The 18,378-nt window shown below is 47.9% G+C and overlaps 2 protein-coding genes and 2 long non-coding RNA genes across 5 annotated transcripts; 3 read left to right on the top strand and 1 right to left on the bottom strand.

The window, feature by feature from the left end:
* Window positions 1–210: 210 nt before the first annotated feature.
* On the top strand, window positions 211–1,352 carry LOC130537496 (uncharacterized). Of its 2 annotated transcripts, none has more exons than XR_008953640.1 (3): window positions 211–588; window positions 680–874; window positions 1,026–1,352. It is a non-coding gene; the product is annotated as an uncharacterized LOC130537496 (long non-coding RNA). The 2 variants fall into 2 exon arrangements; XR_008953639.1 differs by having other exon boundaries at window positions 217–588; window positions 716–874.
* On the bottom strand, window positions 577–3,176 carry LOC130537493 (tyrosinase-like). Its single transcript, XM_057054361.1, has 5 exons — window positions 2,285–3,176; window positions 1,965–2,181; window positions 1,744–1,891; window positions 1,369–1,550; window positions 577–1,277 (listed from the first exon to the last, which is right to left on the bottom strand). Exons 1-5 carry the CDS (start codon window positions 3,104–3,106, stop codon window positions 1,036–1,038), a joined length of 1,611 nt encoding a protein of 536 aa, XP_056910341.1. The 5' UTR covers window positions 3,107–3,176; the 3' UTR covers window positions 577–1,035.
* On the top strand, window positions 2,568–4,251 carry LOC130537498 (uncharacterized). The gene is made up of 2 exons (XR_008953642.1): window positions 2,568–2,695; window positions 3,698–4,251. It is a non-coding gene; the product is annotated as an uncharacterized LOC130537498 (long non-coding RNA).
* A 1,579-nt stretch (window positions 4,252–5,830) lies between these two features.
* Window positions 5,831–18,353, top strand: grm5a (glutamate receptor, metabotropic 5a). Its single transcript, XM_057054004.1, has 18 exons — window positions 5,831–6,012; window positions 6,194–6,490; window positions 6,565–6,698; window positions 6,971–7,232; window positions 7,312–7,426; window positions 8,986–9,235; window positions 11,531–11,766; window positions 11,856–11,977; window positions 12,055–12,179; window positions 12,252–12,420; window positions 12,754–12,880; window positions 13,454–13,571; window positions 13,684–13,870; window positions 14,193–14,351; window positions 14,417–14,542; window positions 14,635–14,817; window positions 14,901–15,070; window positions 15,856–18,353. The coding sequence occupies exons 2-18, from the start codon at window positions 6,272–6,274 to the stop codon at window positions 16,733–16,735; spliced, it is 3,582 nt and encodes a 1,193-aa protein (XP_056909984.1). The 5' UTR covers window positions 5,831–6,012; window positions 6,194–6,271; the 3' UTR covers window positions 16,736–18,353.
* Window positions 18,354–18,378: the final 25 nt, after the last annotated feature.

Here is an 18,378-nt window from a genome sequence, read left to right as displayed (position 1 = left end):
ATTCCGTCCAAACATTTGGCTTTAATGAGGATCTACTGGAATATGTGAGGATTTAAAGTAGTGTAGTGAAATGGCTGAACATTCATAGTGTTAGAAGATATCACATTTAAAGAATGAAATAAACTTTGAACCGTGTGTCTGGTGGTTTAAGGTCTGGCTACGCAACTCTTGGAGACGTCGCATCGTGGTGAAGGAGGAAAAAGGTGGAAAATGAATTTATGCAGCTGTAACCTTTCCAGTCAGACCTTTCACCCCCTCTAGAGTCAGGGCGGGTTTCTAAATGTCACCAAGACCAGGTTTGCTCCACAGGGTCACCTCAGGGGAGGGTTTTAGCAGCACTTTGTGCTCTGCAGGATGGGGGGGGGGGGTACGGCTCAGTTTTGGATGATCTTATCTCGTGGTGCAACAGCTCATGTTTCCAGCTGGAGGTGTGTATTGAGTTCCACCTCAATCCTCCCGTCACTGCTTCAGAGCTTTAGAGGTGGTGAGCCAGAAAGATCTGGACGCCATTTTAGAAGATAAATGATACTCTGATACCAATACAGGCTATAATCTGTAAAAAGCCGATCAGAACGCTTTTTAGGAAAGGTAAAGGACTTTATTGTCAGCAGATCACCTCTGAAAACCTTTAATTTATCTTTTGTTGAGTCAATTCTGTGAACATCTCCCACTTTGACAGCTCGGAACATCTTTTCTTCGCCCTCTTCCACCACAGAATCCTCTCAGCGGGTCTTTGTGAGAACCTCATTTGCTCTCAGTGATAATCGCTTTGGCTACGCGACACACCACAACCCCCCAGCGGCCGAATTTGAGTGGGATCTTCAGCCGAGGGGGCAAATGGAAAAGCCACTGGAACACTTCCGTGACAGGAGCTGTAAATATTTTCATATCTGACAACTTAGAGGTTAATGTATGTGTTAAAATGTCACTGCAACATTTCCCACTTGCTTTTTTAATTTTTTATTGCCATTATTAAAGATCGCAGTGTCACTATAGTGCAACTTTTATGTTGTGTTTTATGGCAGCACGGGATCTTCAAAAGGCCGTTTGATAGTTCCCTTTGTCCTCATCTCTGTCCCAGAGAAGGGGAAGCCTTTCAGGGAGGAGGCCTTTCCACCTCCCCACAGGCAGCCGGGGGAGGCGTCTCTTCGCCATGAGGAGGGCAGCGGCCGTGGCTGCTGACGCCACCCCCCCGCAGACCCCTGTGAGCAGCAGCCATGGCCACAAATCCTGCAGCTCCTCCAGATAAGGATGCATGGATTCCACCAGCCTCTGATCTGAAAATGGAAAAAAAAGAATGAAAAGTTTGGTCATCTGTCCCTGTGACGACAAATAAAAGGAGCATAACTGAATGAGGACTGGACTCACTGGCATCGAGCAGATTTGAATATTCATATCCGAGGTCCTTGCTGGAGATGAAGTAGTCTCTGTTCCTGTGGAGCGGCAGGAAGGGCACCATGTGGTATCCACCGTTGTGTCCGATTGGAGCGTCAGAGTCCGGATACTGGGATGGAGGAGGTCTGTGCCTCCTGAGCCACTGCTCATAAATACTTTCACAGATATGCTGCTGTCAGGTGGAGTTTTTAGGTGTTTCCCCCCTTAAAAAAGGTTAGTGTGGTTCAAGTGCGTATTGGCTAGCTAATAACCGTCCCCCGCGAGGAGTAAACGAAGGTTTATGGGTAAATGAGGTGGAAAATTGTATTAAATGCAGTTTAAATGTGAATTATGGCCTTCTTCTCTCACCTGTCAACAAAAGTATGGTGGAGAAGGAAGATGGGGTCATTTGCTGAAGCCTGCACAGAAGACATCGTTCCGTTCAGGAAGACGTGGATGGCAGCATGCATTCCCAACCGGGAACTGTTTCCTAGGCCAGTCTTTGGATCCCCGAACCCTATAGATTTATATAAGCATCAAAAGGGGAAACGCCCAAGAAAAGACAGGCTGCAGGGCGGAGCTTATCTGACCTTCCACGGTGTTCCTGAAGCTCATGTTGGAGCTGCGGTCCATGGCCCCGGTGTCATACTGGGTTAAGCTGAGCGTGAACGCCACGTCCGCCGAGGTCGGCAGCCTCTCCACCAGGTTCCGGTTGTGGTTCCCAGGGTTCCGACGCAGCGGGCCTTCCTGTCTGGCATCGCATAACACGCCTCTGTTGTTGTAATCTTCTGGTGTGGAGCACAAAGTCTGGTGGAGAAACAGGAGAGCATCTAATGGTACTGCAAAAAAACGGACGGACAGATATTTTCATTTATTTTAGGCACATTTATTTCGAGAGGAGAACTTTTACCTTCCAAGATGAGAAGACCGACCCTGGGCTGAGAAAACTGGGATCCTGGGGGCTCTGCGCCCCCATCAGCTCATCCGTGCACACGTCACAGCCCTGCGCGTCCCTCCAGTCCCAGTACGGGATGGAGAAGGTCGGGTCTCCGGTCAGCTTCCTGATCTCGCGCTCCCAGTGCAGCAGGTACGCGCGGTGCCACGGGAGAAAAGCTGGCGCCCAGTGACCAAAGTCCACGTTGGTCCACACATTCCCAGGCCCACCCAGCAGCGCGTTCCGGGACACGTAATAGTGCATCCACACGAAGACATCGTACACGGAAACCTCTGCAAACATGGGGTTGGAGCCGTTCTCCATCTCCTCGTAGGTCCCAGTGGCTACAACGTAGTCGCTGCTGACTGACTGCTTGGCCAGGTTCAGGTAAGAAACCAGTCTTATCCTCTCGGATCGGGACAAATGCAAAATGTTCCGTCTCAGAGACTCTCTCCTCTCGCTACACTTCGCCCCAAAGTAGCCGTACTTACAGTCTGCGCAGCTGAAACCCATGAAGTTGCCGACGCACTGGCAAGTGCGGTTATAGAAAACCGAGGGCCATTTCTCGCGGTCGTCCAGCCCAATAAAGGGGTACTGGGGCCCGTCAGGCTGGTGCGTGAACTCCACGTCCTGGCAGAAGCCCCGGCCTGAGCTGGCCCCGCAGGGAGAGCCGTCCCCGTCCCACGGCGGGCAGCACTCTTTAGTGCGCAAAGCTGCCGCGGTGGCGCACAGACGTGGGAACTGTTGATGGCTCGGCGCGACCCGTAGGAGCAGAGTCGCGAGAGTTAGGAGCCACATTGGAGCAAACAGGAGACACCAAGACACCAAGAAATCCGAACTCTGAGCAGAATCCTGCGGCCCATTGGACTCTCACATGAGATTAGAGTCTTCTGAGTGTTTCCTCGGGCATGCACCCCCCCCCCCCCCCCTTCTCTGTGGAGGCAATCACATGTCGGTTTACCCCTGGATCATGGGGGTAGGATGTGCGTCAGGGGCTTAACTTAACCTTCCCTTTTCCCTCTCTCTGAAACACACAGGCCCCTCCTGTGCGTTCCCCATTCATTCCTGTGAGCAGCTGTTTAATGCGAAGCCACACTAAACGTGAATTCTGATCAAAGTGATGGATATCCTGCTCCACATCCCAGCTCCAGCGGGTTTTTATGAATTTGACAGAAATATATGTTCAACAAGTCTTGCCCATTAATTCGATCCTTCAAAAAAATGCCACTGGGGTACTGGGGTCGCATCTTTCCCATGGCTGTGTGCTGGAAAACATCGGAAGGGCAACATCTTCACGGCACTAATTCCCTTCAGCTTAATTTTTATTCAGTATCTGTGATTCAGCCTATATGCTCTCATTAATTAGGCCCGCTGGTGTTGTGTCTGCAGGTCAGCTTCTGTACAATGGGGGTCATCGGGGGTCAAAGGGAGATGCGGCCAGTCCAGTCCTCCTAAAGCCCACAACCATCTCCTTGGTGTCCAGGGGAGGGTCATGTGCTGCGTACCAGGCTGCCGGCTGCTCCAGCTCTCTCCTAAATGCTGCCTTGTGGTGTTGAGAAGTCACCTGAGAACATTTCTGGATCAACGCCCACCAGCAACCGTTCCAGGAAGGGACCTTCATGTGGTCAAATGATGGCCCTGTCACATGACAGCATCGTCAGAGAAACAAAGAGTTCTCTATCGTTCACGAGGGGGTGTGTACAACTGCAAAATACACAAAGACACAAAGACGATTTTGATTGCTGTTTTTTTCAAAATCATAAGAAAGTATATTCTCAGTGAAATTAAAGCAGCCGTATCGGAGTTTTGGTCAAACTTTTGGGAGAACACTCAGCAGTGAGGGTCCAAAACCTTGAAAATCCACTTGAATTGTCTGCAGCAGAACCTGACAGCGATGTCGTTACTATTAAACTGACAGTAGTGATCAATAGTGTTGATCATCACTGATACAGGAACACCTCAGTGCGACCGTAAAGCTCTACATGTCTTTATTGATTTGTTCGATTTATTTTCATGCAAATACAGTCTAGCAGAAGGTTTACAGCATCAAGCCAGACAAAACAAAACACACACACACACACACACACACACACACACACACACACACACAGCCAGGTCTGATCCACAGTTAGAAACCGTAACAATAAAAAGCTGCTTCTCCCTCAGTTTTGCTTCCATCTGAAGACCTGATGCTTCTGGATGTCTCATGAGTTAAACCCATATCTGACAAATAAAAAGGACTAAGACCATTAAGAGCTTTAAAACCCATGGAAGTAATCTTAAAACTGATCCTGAAGGCTCAGGCACACTGTTGTTGCGTTCAAAGACCACACCGAGGTTCTCAACATTCTCAGATGGTTCAGTGCCAATGCCTCCAGTTTAGAATGAGGTTTTTCTCTCAGTGCTTCAGGGCTGAGAACCTCTGTTTTGTCCTGTTGAGTTGTGAAAAAACATGCCTGCCATCCACGACCTTAACGTCTAAAATCCACTTGGGAAGGTGCATATCATCTGCATAACTGTGGAAGTTTATGCCGTGCCATAGAAACATTTTAACTGATTAAACACTAGTTTCTCTAAAATCTTATTTAAAAATATCAGATTGGATGTAATAATTAGTGTCCAAAGTATCCAACCTCATCTAAAGAGACAGAAACCTGTCAATGGGACACAGAGTCAAGATCTAAGTCCAACTTCTGGGATGTATTGCTATCTAATAATGTCAACTTTGTTGCCAAAATCCCTCACACAAAGAAACAGGGATGATAAGACAGTCAATGGTCAGGAATAGTATCTCAGAGTCGTTACGGAGTTATCGTTAATTTGAACAGCAGAACTTTTTCTCTTCAGCTGTTTGATGGCTTCATCTCTCCCAGGAGGGTTTGATTTTCATTAGCTCAAATGGACCATATCAGTGTGTGTGTGTGCGCGCGCGCGCGGAGGCGGTAGCAAACTCGCGAAACACAACTTAAATGGGACCGTTGGCCACCAGGGGGCGCAGTTTCACCACCCATCATCAGCGTCTCTTGAATAACTCGTTCCTCCTCTTCCTCGGTGTCTTCCCTGTCTCCGTTTGAATTATTTCATTCCTTTGTCTCCAGGCTGTGAGCCACTACAAAACAACCCCAATTAACCCACAGACCTGCCAAAGTTCACCGGAAAAAGCATTCTCTTTAACGTCTCATACCAACAAAGAAGCTAGTGAGAATTAATCTTGTTTAGGACCCCAGTGAAGCTTTGTGAAAGATGGACAATCATCAGTCACATTCCCTCATCCATCCCTCCATATTTACCTAAAAACCCACAAAAGCATGGAAATAAATATGGATTGCATATAAAAGAAAACCACACATTAATTCATGTATTTCAAAACAAAGAAAATCCGTTAGGCTGCTTGGTTAATTATTCACTTTGACTGCTAGTTTGTTGTGTCTCGTTTGGCCTCTGTTGATCCTTGCTGCGCCTTCCTCTGTTTCAGAGGTAGGAGGAGGAGGAGGAGGAGGAGAGTGTGTGCGTCAGTAAGTCAAACATGCTCCAGTAACGGTCTATATTATCTGCTGCTATTTGCAGTTTGCTGTAACCAGGCACCAGACAGAGGCTGAGCAGAGAGTCGGGAGCCTCTTTTTTTCCCTTTTTTGTGCAGCTCTTCTGTGATGGAAATGCTCTCAGAGAGGAACGGCAACGGCAAGACTGCTGCAAGAAATGAGGTAGGAGAGCTGGAGATCTGGCGTAAAAGAGTGTGGCATGCAAAATAATGAATGGCTCCATAATTGCACATAGATCCCCGGGTCTGGTGTAGCTTCTGACACTTCACTGCATGTTTTAGTGTCTAAGTTGGATTAGTCTTTAATTGAGTCATTTGTTTGAGAGATCTTTGTCTTTCTTTAGGAATCAAATCCTTTCCTCTCTCACCACCAAGACTGTCAGCAAATATTCATCTGAGCCTGAGTTTTAAGGAGCCTGAGCATGGCAGGAGGTGAGCGGAGGGACACGCTGATGGGAAATGTGTTAGCCACGCTCTTGGTAACCAGCGTGATCCTGGGAGCTGACCCTGGCTGGCTCGGTCTCAGAGGACGGGCGGGGGTCAGCGCCCAGAACAACGAGAGAAGGGTGCTGGCCCACATCCCTGGTGACATCATCATAGGAGCCCTGTTCTCTGTTCACCACCAGCCACCTGCAGACAAGGTAGCCGCGTCCACAACACGCGTCAACAGTTGCTGTGGTCGTGCGCCAGTAATCCCGACTCACCTTTTAACCAGGTCCATGAGAGGAAATGTGGCGCCGTGCGTGAGCAGTATGGGATCCAGCGAGTGGAGGCCATGATGCACACGCTGGACCGGATCAACGCAGACCCCATGATCCTCCCCAATATCAGCTTGGGCTGCGAGATCAGGTGGAAACTGAGACCTCCTTTTGTATTGACAGTATATGGTTAGTGTTTGGGTTGGGGTTCGGGGCTCAGGGTTCGTCCTGAAGCACCGTTGAAACCTACACACAATAGTGTCGATACAAAGCAATAACTGGCTTCATTCTGGAAGAGATTTACTGAACGTTCCCTACTTAAGCAACACAAGCACAAGTATTTGGGTTCTATGCTCGATGTCCCCTGAAGGTGCAGGAGAAGCTCCAGCTGGAGAAGCTGAAGCAAACGTGTTTTTAATGCAGGGACTCGTGCTGGCACTCGGCGGTGGCGCTGGAGCAGAGCATCGAGTTCATCCGGGACACGCTGGTGTCCAACGAGGAGGAGGAGAGCCAGGGAAGGTGCACGGCGGAGGGGGGGAGCATGTTGATGCAGGCGAAGAAGCCCATCGTGGGCCTGATTGGACCCGGGTCCAGCTCTGTGGCCATCCAGGTGCAAAACCTCCTCCAGCTGTTCAACATCCCACAGATTGCTTACTCGGCCACAAGCGTGGACCTCAGTGACAAGGTAGGATCTGTGGTAGATCCTGGGGAGATCCAGTAGTAACAACAGGTCGTCCAACCCCTCTTTATTTCCCTGCCAACAGAGCCTGTATAAATACTTCATGAGGGTGGTGCCATCAGATATGCAACAGGCCAGAGCCATGGTGGACATCGTCAAGAGGTACAACTGGAGCTACGTGTCTGCCATACACACAGAGGGTGAGACTGGGTCTTACTGGATTATTCTGGATTTCTCTGGATAATATAAATTAAAATCACTTGATAAAGTGACGCTTATGCCCCACCGTTGCCCCCTGGTGGCGGGCTGTAGTATACAGCCATTAATGTTGATTTGATTGATAAGATTGTGGGGAGAGATGATTGACAGCTGAGCTCTGAGGGTAGTAGGGAGCCTGGTTACAGGACATAGAAGAGACTTTAACTCTGTGTCTTTGAGTCCATTATTTTGACTGCAGCCGCTGTGACCGGTGCCGATGGAGCAGCATTCATGTCCAAGGACGAGCGGATGTTTGTTTCATATCTGGTAACGTTCAGGTGTTGAGCAGCAGAGCGAGCCGTGAAGCCACTAAACTGTAACTCTCATTGTGTTTGTTGCCAGCATATGTGTGTCATGACAGAAAAAGTGATATGCAATTGGTAGATTATTGGGTCCACTCTCTGTAATCATGTGGCAAATCTGGCCGAGTTTTTCAGCAAACATCTGCCAGGAGCTTTAAAGTCCCCCCGGTGCTTGACGGACTTCAACTTTTAGCCGCTGCTCACACTCACAATGCACCATTCGCTGAATTTAGCGTTACCTTTTATTAGTAAAGCCTCCTGTTGGTATTTCCAAATTGACATTTAAGTCCCAAAAGATTATGTATTTGTTTTCTTCTATCTCTGAATACTCTCCAAATATTCATCAATATTTCAGTTGAGTTCCACCTTTTTTTTAACCTGTTCCTGGCTCAGAGTCTTACCCAGGGTAACTAAATCCCTCATGATTATGATAAGAGCTAAATCCCGACCGGATTGTTTATTCCATAAAAAAGGGCAAGCAAAGGGAGGATTAAAAGAAAAGCATTCTTTTGCATGAGGAACATTCCTTTTTAGGGGATAAACCATGTCAAAGAAATATATATTATTATAGCCTATCTAGAGTTAAGCAGTAAGAGATTAGCAATCAACAATAAAGCAAAAATGGAATAGTATCAATAATCCACTTCCCACCCTTTTCTAGCATTAGCTTAGTTTAATTGTTCATATTAGCATCCATCCAGTCAAGAAGCATTAACAAATGACAAGCCAAAACGTACTTATTACAGTGTGGTTATTACACTGTAACAACACTGTAGTTATCCCAGCGGTTTTGGTTTTGGTAATGAAAACTTTTTTATTACATTTCACCCATACCTGCAGGCAGCAACTTGATGGAGATGATGATGGTGTTAAAATATCTCTTTACTGGGGTAAAGAGTCCCTTTAAATGCGTATACATACAGTATGTATGGCTGTTACATCCGAAGGAGGCGCGGCACAGGCTGGTGTAAACCTCACACGGCGATGAAAAGATGGCTTTAAGCAGCCTTTGCCTGGAGTACAGAAAGTAGGTGACCTCGTTTCCGGCAAAACTGGGGGAATCTAACGCCATAATGGGGACAAAAATCAACGGATTCTCTAGAGCGCCGACAGCGTCCCACCCGTATAATTATTCCACCTATGTTTATTTAGCATGACAGGAAATAAAGACATTTTATTTCTGTTTTTTCTCTCCGCAGGTAATTATGGCGAGAGCGGTATGGAGGCATTCAAAGACATGGCGGCAAAGGAGGGGATCTGCATCGCCCACTCCGACAAGATATACAGCAACGCTGGCGAACGCAGCTTCGATAAGCTGCTGCAGAAGCTGCGAGGCCACCTGCCCAAAGCCAGGGTGGTGGCCTGCTTCTGCGAGGGCATGACGGTGCGGGGAATTCTCATGGCCATGAGGCGGCAGAGGCTGGTGGGCGAGTTTGTGCTCATTGGGAGGTGAGCGCTGGGCCCAGGGCTGTGATGGAGATTGGTGTTTTGTGTGTGCCTGTGATGCGTTTTCATCTTTAACTCAGACTCTCTTAAGCTGTCCAGCTCCATCAAACAGGACATCCTCATCCTCATCCTCATCATCATCCTTATTGTCATCTGTAAGACATACATCAACCTGTTGGTGGTCTAAGAAACTGGAGGTATTTATAAATTACATTTTCTTATATTGGATGTGTGTGTGTGTGTGTGAGAGAGAGAGAATGAAAAGGAATCCATTACAATACGATTAAATATGCAAGAGCTTAATTTGTATGTAAAACAAGTAGAACGCCCTTTGGAGCTCTTCCTTCTTCCGATGCGTTCCCTTTAATTAAAGCGCTTTTGTCCACTAAACCGGGTTAGTAACAATCAGATGAGCCGATGCGACGCCAGGACAGATATGGTGAGACTCCATAAAAATGGGCAGTTTATATAAATGCAGCCGGAAGGAGAGCTTGTGGGGAAGCGGGGGTTGGTTGTGCGCGTATCAGAATGTGGCTTTATTTTAAGGCTCGACTCGTTGGCTCCATCTCATCCCTGCTGAGCTATAAATTCCTTTTCTCATTAGGCGTCACTTATGTAGGCTGTCGCTCAAATGTGACAGCAGGAAGCATAAATTAACCTTGAACTACATAGAGTAAAGCTTCCACCTTTGCGGTGTTGTTGTCTGCTGTGGTTGCTCGTTGGCCCAGGAACTGGTCAGATTGGGGGTAGTAGACAGTGAGAGGTTTTTTTAGAGGGAGGAAAGTGAAAGATAATCTTCTCATTGGACTTTTTATTGGACTTTTTGCAGCCCAGCAGCTCCCAGCTTTGTTCCTACAGACGCCATCAACGCGGGGCAGGAGCCACCTCATATATTCAGCCAGTGTTTTACGGATCAATAGTTCACACAATAAATCCCTTTTCTTAATGCGGCTGTTTTTTTCATTACTTGTTGGCAAACTTAATTTATCGATTGAATAATTTGTTTTGCTGAATTCAGGTTTTTGGGGTCATAAAGAAATTGAACTAGATGTTCTTGCTGCTTTGTATGGTTGAGGCCGTTTTTAGTCGTTTTCCTTACGTTCCGTGCTGCTCTTTCTTTTCTAACAGCACAAACAGAGGCGACTGGAGGAAGCTGTTCCTCAGCACAGAGGCGTGAAGGGAAAACGTCGACCTCCCGGCTGTCTCGCTCTTATTCGCTTGTCTTGTTCTGTTTAATTTTAGAAATGGACTTCGTTCCAGCCTCAGGTTTATTCCACTACAATGTGCTAAAGTATCTACTCAGAGATGACCATGTGGCGCAAAGAGCACGCACGTGCGTGCTCACGTGCGCGAGGCTCTCGTGCGCGCGCGCACACAGGCGTGTTCTCATCTTCACCGTCGTGGGTGGTGGAGAAACGCGGTGGATGCAGAATGTTGACCTTTCAGGTCAGCGTGTGGGTTTCTGAGCGCTCGTTCAGGAGTGATTCAAACTACCCAGAGTCAGAAGCCTCCGTGCTTTTCATATCCATTTCTCTCTTTTTACACCAGTGTGCAGTTTCTTCTCTAAGGATGTGTTATGAAATAATCTCCTAGCTCACCCAGAGAGCCAGGAATCGTGAAAAAAACACATCCAAACACCCACACAAGCGTTGCGTAACGCCAGCTCTATTAGCAAAGTTTTCAAAGACGCTGTCTTGCGCCTCCTTTTTTTTGGGGCGGTTTGAAACAGGAGCGTTTGTGCGTGATGGTGTTTTCATGTGTGCACACGTGTGGAGGTGTTGTGATTCTCCTGCCTGTAGCGTAGACGAGCATCCAGAGGGAACAGCAATAATAGACGGAGTAAAGACCTTTTAACACAGCTAACTGATCAAGAAATAGCTTGTTGAACTGATGCCAGGCGTTTTTTTGAATAAATGTGAGATCAAAAATGTCTGCAACTCCTTCTGTCTGTTTCCTGTTTGATGCTCATGAGCCTCGGGTCTCTCCCTCTACCCCAATGGAGCTGTTTTCATAGAACCTTTACAAACTCCTCCCGGATATCCGAGACAACTTAATGCTCTTAATTTCAAGAGCATCTCAAGGGATGGAACCGATAACGAGCCTGCAGAGATCCAATCAGTGCTTAAACACCAACCGGGCTAATAATGTTACCATGGAAGCAACACTGTACATACATCCTCCAAAGCAGAATGTATGAGCTGGACCATGTCCGTCTGCCTCGGGAAGCCTTTCCCAGGCCCATGAAGCATAAATACAGGGAACCATCATATTAAAGCTCTGCATTCCCCCCCCTCACAGCGACGGCTGGGCGGACAGGTACGACGTGACCGACGGCTACCAGAAGGAGGCGGCCGGCGGGATCACGATAAAGTTAAAGTCGGCCTACGTGACCTGGTTCGATCACTACTACCTGAAGCTGACGCCCGATTCCAACGTGAGGAACCCTTGGTTCCCTGAATTCTGGCAGCATCGCTTCCAGTGCAGACTGAGGGGTCACCCGCAGGAGAACAGCGTGTACAACCGCACCTGCACCTGTTAGTGCCGCCGGGGGGGGGGGGGGAACTGGCCTTCACAACAGGTGACGCTGAGGCGCCGTGATTAAACAGATGAATATTCTTCACAGGGAGGGAGTCTCTGCGCCATCAGTACGCACAGGACACCAAGATGGGCTTCGTCATCAATGCCATTTACTCCATGGCTTATGGGCTGCATGCCATGCAGGAGACCCTCTGTCCAGGGTATAAGGTGAGACCTTAACGGGGGGGGGGGGGGGGTTGCCTGGCGGCTTTCACTGGACGTAGTGTTTTTTTGCGTGACGGCAGGGTTTGTGTGAGGCGATGCGTCCCATCGACGGACGCAAACTGTTGGATTTCCTCATGAAAACAAACTTCACCGGCGTATCCGGAGAGACCATTTGCTTCGACCAGAATGGAGATTCGCCTGGCAGGTGAGAGGGATGCGACCTGGCGAAGGAAGGGGAAGATGCTTGAGCCGTGAACACCCGCCCTTTCACCCACAGGTACGAAATCATGAACTTCAAGCACACCGGCGAGGACGAGTACGCCTACATCCACGTGGGAAGCTGGGATCAGGGTGGCCTACAAATGAATGACCAGGAAATCTGGAGTAACAGCAGCGACGTCATCCAGTCTGTCTGCTCGGAGCCCTGCCAAAAGGGACAGATCAAAGTATGCACGACCTGAACACACACACTAGATACACCTTCAACAAGCTCATACCAAAGGAACAAATGACCTTAACTTGCTCCTTATTACAGAAACAGTAAACTTCTGACAAGAACGTCCGGAGCTGCAAATGAATTCATGTTACCTAGAACATATGGTGCTTGAATAGTCAATCATTTCCTCATCATGTTTTCAGTGTTAGCCTTCATTTAATCCCTTTGATCCCCTTGTGAAGAAATGTTAATTTCCCAGCCCGGCAGGTCTGTTGGAGTTTAACTGTAGCTACAGAACGGCGCTGGAGCACTGAGACCTGTGTCTGTGCGTGTGTGTCTCCAGGTGATCCGTAAAGGAGAGGTGAGCTGCTGCTGGACCTGCACGCCCTGCAAGGAGAACGAGTTTGTGTTCGATGAGTACACTTGCAGAGCCTGTCTGCTGGGTTCTTGGCCCACGCATGAACTCACTGGTGAGCACACTTCAATTTACGTGGAACGAGAAGATTTGTAATCAGGAATTTGGGTCACACGCTCGTGGTGCAAACGAAATCCCCTTAAGTCTTATGTACTACTGGCAGAACCTCTGACACACGCCCCTGTTAGCACACACAGCTGCTCATGTCCTGCACATGCACCCAGAGACTGTCACGCCCGTAGACCGAAGGATTGGACTTGGCTAATGTCGTCATTAACATTAGCATGATCATTAACATGATCTGATCCACCAGACCCTTCTACTACCTCTTCACAGATAGATTCTCTAGGTATACCATACACTTACCATACGTCTACCATACATTTTATATTTAGAAAACAAACATATTCATGCTGCTATTGTGCACGTTTACATAAACCACGTGTGCATGTAGAACATGTGTATTTGTAGTATTATATGGAAATATGTCCCTTTCTGCATCTGTGACATGATAATGTATAGTAATACCCCTACTGCGAACGTACCCTGTTGTCATTTCATTTGTGCATCTCAACAAGTGGCGACAGTATTCCGGACACTCCGTTGGGCTTTTGTCTGTGTCCCTCAGGGTGTGAACCCATCCCTGTGCAGTACGTGCGTTGGGGCGATCCAGAGCCCATCGCCGCAGTGGTCTTCGCCTGCCTGGGTCTCCTAGCAACACTCTTTGTCACCTCCGTCTTTATTAAGTAATAATACTCCCGATTTATGTTAATAAAGCAGAAAAATGAGATGGGATTTGTGGTTGGAAACACACCAAGGTTTATTGATCTGTCGCCTTTTATATGAACATTTGATCAGGTTTTGGGACACCCCCGTGGTCAAGTCCTCCAGCCGCGAGCTCTGCTACATCATCCTGGCTGGAATCTGCCTGGGATACCTGTGCACCTTCAGCCTCATTGCCAAGCCCCACATCGTGTACTGCTACCTCCAGCGGCTGGGAATCGGCCTGTCTCCAGCCATGAGCTACTCCGCTCTGGTAACAAAGGTACTTTTGGCCTCCACGAGAGAGAACATAAACTAGGAGCCCGAGTTTGACCTCCTTTGAAAGGTTGTAGATGTGTTTTCTTCTTTACTATTCCAGGCTCTGTTGCACGTATTTCATGTCTCAGTGTGCAGTAAATAGAACGGCGTGTGAGGACAATGATGGGGTGTAGAGAAGCAGCCATGCTGCAGTGCGCTGTGGGCTGAGCCTGATGTCGATTCCGAGGTCTAAAACTCGGATTATTGTTATGAATCAGCGCGAGTGGTTTTATCCCCTGTCGATGGCAGCAAATCCCGCACAAACCTTTGATCTATTTTTGATCCAGACCAACCGTATAGCGCGGATCTTGGCAGGCAGCAAGAAGAAGATCTGCACCAAGAAGCCGCGTTTCATGTCCGCCTGCGCACAATTGGTCATCGCCTTCCTACTCATAACGCTGCAGCTGGGGATCATTGTGGCGCTTCTCATCATAGAGCCGCCGCAGGTTTGCGCCCTTTCATTGCAGCTCAGGTTGATTTCAGGGCGGCATTACAGGCAGTTTCCTTCCAGGTGATCTACGACTACCCGAGTATCCGGGAGGTCCACTTGATCTGCAATCTAACCACTCTGGGGGTGGTGGCGCCTCTGGGCTACAATGGCCTGCTAATCCTCAGCTGCACCTTTTATGCCTTCAAGGTTCTTGTTTTGTTTTCTTTACACTTCAGACCCCTTCATACCACGACCCCTTGCCCTACCGTTGCTTCTCCATTCTTCCTGTTTCCTCGCAGACTCGGAATGTTCCAGCGAATTTCAACGAGGCCAAATATATCGCCTTCACCATGTACACCACCTGCATCATCTGGCTGGCCTTTGTGCCTATTTACTTTGGCTCCAACTACAAGATCATCACCATGTGCTTTAGCGTCAGCCTCAGCGCCACGGTGGCCCTCTGCTGCATGTTTGTTCCAAAGGTAGGAAGCGCGTGCACGGCGACGCAAACTTTCCTCGTTTATAGTTTCCTCAGAGCCGCGTTGTAACGATGCTTCTCACCCAGGTGTACATCATGCTCGCCAAGCCCGAGAAAAACGTACGCAGCGCTTTCACGACGTCCACGGTGGTGCGCATGCACGTGGGCGATGCCAAGAAAGCAGCCAAGGCCGGTAAATCCTCGAGCAGCATGGCCAACTTGTTCCGACGTGGCGGTTCTGCCCAAGACAACATCAGGTATCTAAAAGCAGAATTCGCTTCACAGAGACGTAATTTCAGGTTACAGCATCCGTTATAATATCGTCTTGGACCCCCAAATGTGCGTCAGTGACAAGGATAAAAACTCACTTTTATTAGGAAGAAAAAGTGAACAGGACCTCAAACTGTCAGTACAAGTCAACTAGACAACAAATTCTACGAGAACATCATTTTTTTTACATTTAACAATTAACCTAACCTTTATTTTCTCTTGTGCAGTTCTCATAGTTCTTCTTACAAATGATTAAAGGTGTCAGCTAAGGCGTTTACTGGTCATAAACAAAGATAAAGTTATTCGACATTGCACCTTAGATTTAGATGAAAATCTCTTGGTGGCTTTCTGGCTCCGTCCCTGTCGTCAGCCTGTGAATCCATGACAACAGGCAGGAGAAGAAAGCCTGCTCCCTGAGCTGGAGACGGCTACCTCATTTGGGTTAAGTACTCCCACAGGAGATCCCACTGTCTTGAAGGATTCTTCTTTCGAGGGAACATAAAAGGCAGGGGATGGAGACATGAAATTACATAGAAAGCAAAAGAGCGGGGGATGAGAGGAGCAGTGACAGGAAGTAGAACACGGAGGTAGATGGCGGGGGGGTTGATCACGGCTGTTTTACAGACACTTCCAGATAAAAGCAAAAAAGTCTGCTTTCATCTCATCAAGAGAAATCTCTGTTCTCACACCTCATTGCTGACCGAGTAGAAGAATTGAGGCTTTGTCAGATCAGTTCCAGGAGGTTGCGTGACCTTGCCGTGTACTTTTGCAGTTCCAATGGAAAATCGGTGACGTGGTCGCAGAGTGAGCGCGGCTACAGGCCAAACCTGTGGAAGAGGATGTCGTTCCACATCAAGAAAAAGGAGGCCGTGGAGGCCAACCAGACAGCCATCATCAAGCCGTTCTCCAAGGGCGGCGACACACCTGTGGACGCCAGTGTCAGAGAGCAGTACGAGGAGCCGATGGCGGCGCAGCCCTTCATCTGCTCCGCCTCTCGGTCGCCGCTTTCCACCATCAGCCAGAATGCAGCGAAGAGTCGGGGCTCCCAGGGAGAGATGGGCGGAGAGGAGCAGGCACCCCCCAGCTATGTGCCTCCACCCCCCGGTAGAAGAGGTGACCAGGATGCTCTTACGGGTGACGATGGTGACGTGAGCATGGTGGGTGTGGGTGACATCGGCATCGGGGTGATCGGGGGTCAACCTCAGGGCACCACGATCATGGACCAGATCAGCAGTGTGGTGAACCGCTTCACCGCCAACATCAGCGAACTCAACACCATGATGCTGCCAGGAGGCGCGGCGAGCCCCGCCTCCGCCTCTCCGACGGACCCTGCCGGCTGCCCCCCTCACCCTCCGCCCCAGGGCAGACAGGCCCCCTCCACGGTCACCACGTACGCCGAGGTGGCGGCCGTCACCAACTTCTGTGACAATCGAGCAGCCGGTAAAATTTACGAGCACGTGGCTGGGACCTGCGTGAGCGGCAGGCGGCCGAAGGATCTGGAGGAGCTGTTTGCGTTGACGCCGCCCTCGCCGTTTCGAGACTCGTCCCTGAGCTCCGAGTGCAGCTCGCCCGCCTCCATGTCCCCGTCCTCCGAGGCCGAGTACGACCAGCTGCTGCTGAAGCACTTCAGCCAGAGCTCATCTTCACTTTAAACCTTTTTTCAGAGGACCTTTTTCTGCCGGGACCAAACTCTTGGATGCCTTTCTACACATGAATATTGGGAATGTTTATGCAGGAATATTGGGAATGTTTATGGAGGAATTCATATTGGGATTAACCGAAGTGTCTCCGTGAAGTGGACAGTTATGGGAGAAGCACCTCCTCCATATCCACTGACCACAAGTGGAGAGAATGAGGACACATGTTGGTTTCTTCTTGTTTTAGAAAACAGCTTTTTCCTCTTCTTTTCTATGCGTTATCTTTTATTATCAGAAGCATATTTCCTGCTAATGGAGAGATTTTTGTTTTAATTTACACAAAAAGAGAGACAGCTCCCGGACGACTGGGGCGTCTTTATCCTGGATGAGAAGCTTCCAGACCTTCCTGCTGGATGTGCACTGCCGTGTGGCTCTTAGTTTGCATGATGCTGACGTTTGTTTGCTGAATTATATTTATTTGTAACGAAGCCATTTTTGATACGGTTTAAGAGATGCTGATTTGATTTGTTGTAGGAGCAGAATGAAAAGGAAGATTTGCAGAATTAAGCTGATATATATTGTGTAACAGCTTGTTTAAAGCCTACATATTGTACGTGCCAACGTCGCTGCATTTAGTTATATAGTCTTACTTTAAACGGGCCTCATTTGAGCCTTTTTAGATACTAATCTTATTATTCTGTAAGATTTTTTGATATAACGATGACTGATGTCTTAATTGTGTTCTTAAGGTTTAAAATATTCCATGATTTTTTTTTAAAGAAAACACTTTTAAAACACATTGTTTATGTCTTTAAAGCTATAATTTAATGTTAATGTGAATATATCTGGGGAGAACAGGAAAACTACTCCTATAAGTAAAAATTCAAACGTTCATTACCAGGTTTATATCTTTAATTCTAATCAGAGTTTATGACAAGAAAAAGGGAAAATTCGGACGGTGACGCAAACCTGAGGATTTGAGCAGCTTTGTTGAGGTATTTTGCCCAAATGAGGCATGAAATGTGCAGCTTTCTGACAATCATTAGGTCGGTTTAATCCCGCAGGTTAAACTGATTAACACCAGTGAGAACAAATGACTGTGGCTGAAACGGCCCATTATTCTTATTTTAGAATGAAATCCTGATCTGTAAATACTAGGAAGCGACAGCTGTTGCCCTGTTCTCCCCATAAATGATGAGGTTGCTATGGGAGACAGCGTTACGTGGTTGTACAGCCAGGAATGGCCTCATGTTAAGGTGCATTTTTAACTCCTATTTCTGTGTTGAATTCATAGACAGTTGCCATATTTTGCATGCAGGTATTTTCTAATTGAATGTTTCAGGTGTGGTTCCACCTCGGCGTCTTCTTCTTCTTCTCTGAGGGGAAACAATGAAAACATAATGAAACGACGGCGTCATCCTTCACACATGCATTCTGAGTACCGTTTCCTTCTGATGCTAAAAACTGGATCATGTGCCGTGTTATTTTTACAGACTTCATGACTTGATGTTACTTATGAACCTTTTCTAAATAAGAATAGAATTGTGTCAAATCACAGTGTGATAATTAATCTGCCTAATGGAAAATAGGGTTTCTGGGGCACCCTCCATTAAATAAAGTGATACAATCTTTTTGTCTCTGTTGTTGTATTCTGGAAT

This window comes from Takifugu flavidus, chromosome 14 (genome assembly GCF_003711565.1).
Source record: "Takifugu flavidus isolate HTHZ2018 chromosome 14, ASM371156v2, whole genome shotgun sequence".
NCBI lineage: Eukaryota > Metazoa > Chordata > Actinopteri > Tetraodontiformes > Tetraodontidae > Takifugu > Takifugu flavidus.
The sequence above is the reverse complement of the archived record's forward strand: the minus strand, read 5'-3'. Positions and strand labels throughout refer to the sequence as shown.

Coding starts and splice junctions, on each gene's coding strand:
- LOC130537493 (XM_057054361.1), bottom strand. CDS start 3,106: ATGTGGCTCCTAACTCTCGCGACTCTGCTCCTACGGGTCGCGCCGAGC. Junction 1,892..1,964: donor CTTCAGGAACACCGTGGAAG/GTCAGATAAGCT, acceptor ATAAATCTATAG/GGTTCGGGGATCCAAAGACT. Junction 1,551..1,743: donor CACCATACTTTTGTTGACAG/GTGAGAGAAGAA, acceptor TATCTGTGAAAG/TATTTATGAGCAGTGGCTCA.
- grm5a (XM_057054004.1), top strand. CDS start 6,272: ATGGCAGGAGGTGAGCGGAGGGACACGCTGATGGGAAATGTGTTAGCC. Junction 12,881..13,453: donor GCCCACGCATGAACTCACTG/GTGAGCACACTT, acceptor TGTGTCCCTCAG/GGTGTGAACCCATCCCTGTG. Junction 14,818..14,900: donor GCTGCATGTTTGTTCCAAAG/GTAGGAAGCGCG, acceptor CTTCTCACCCAG/GTGTACATCATGCTCGCCAA.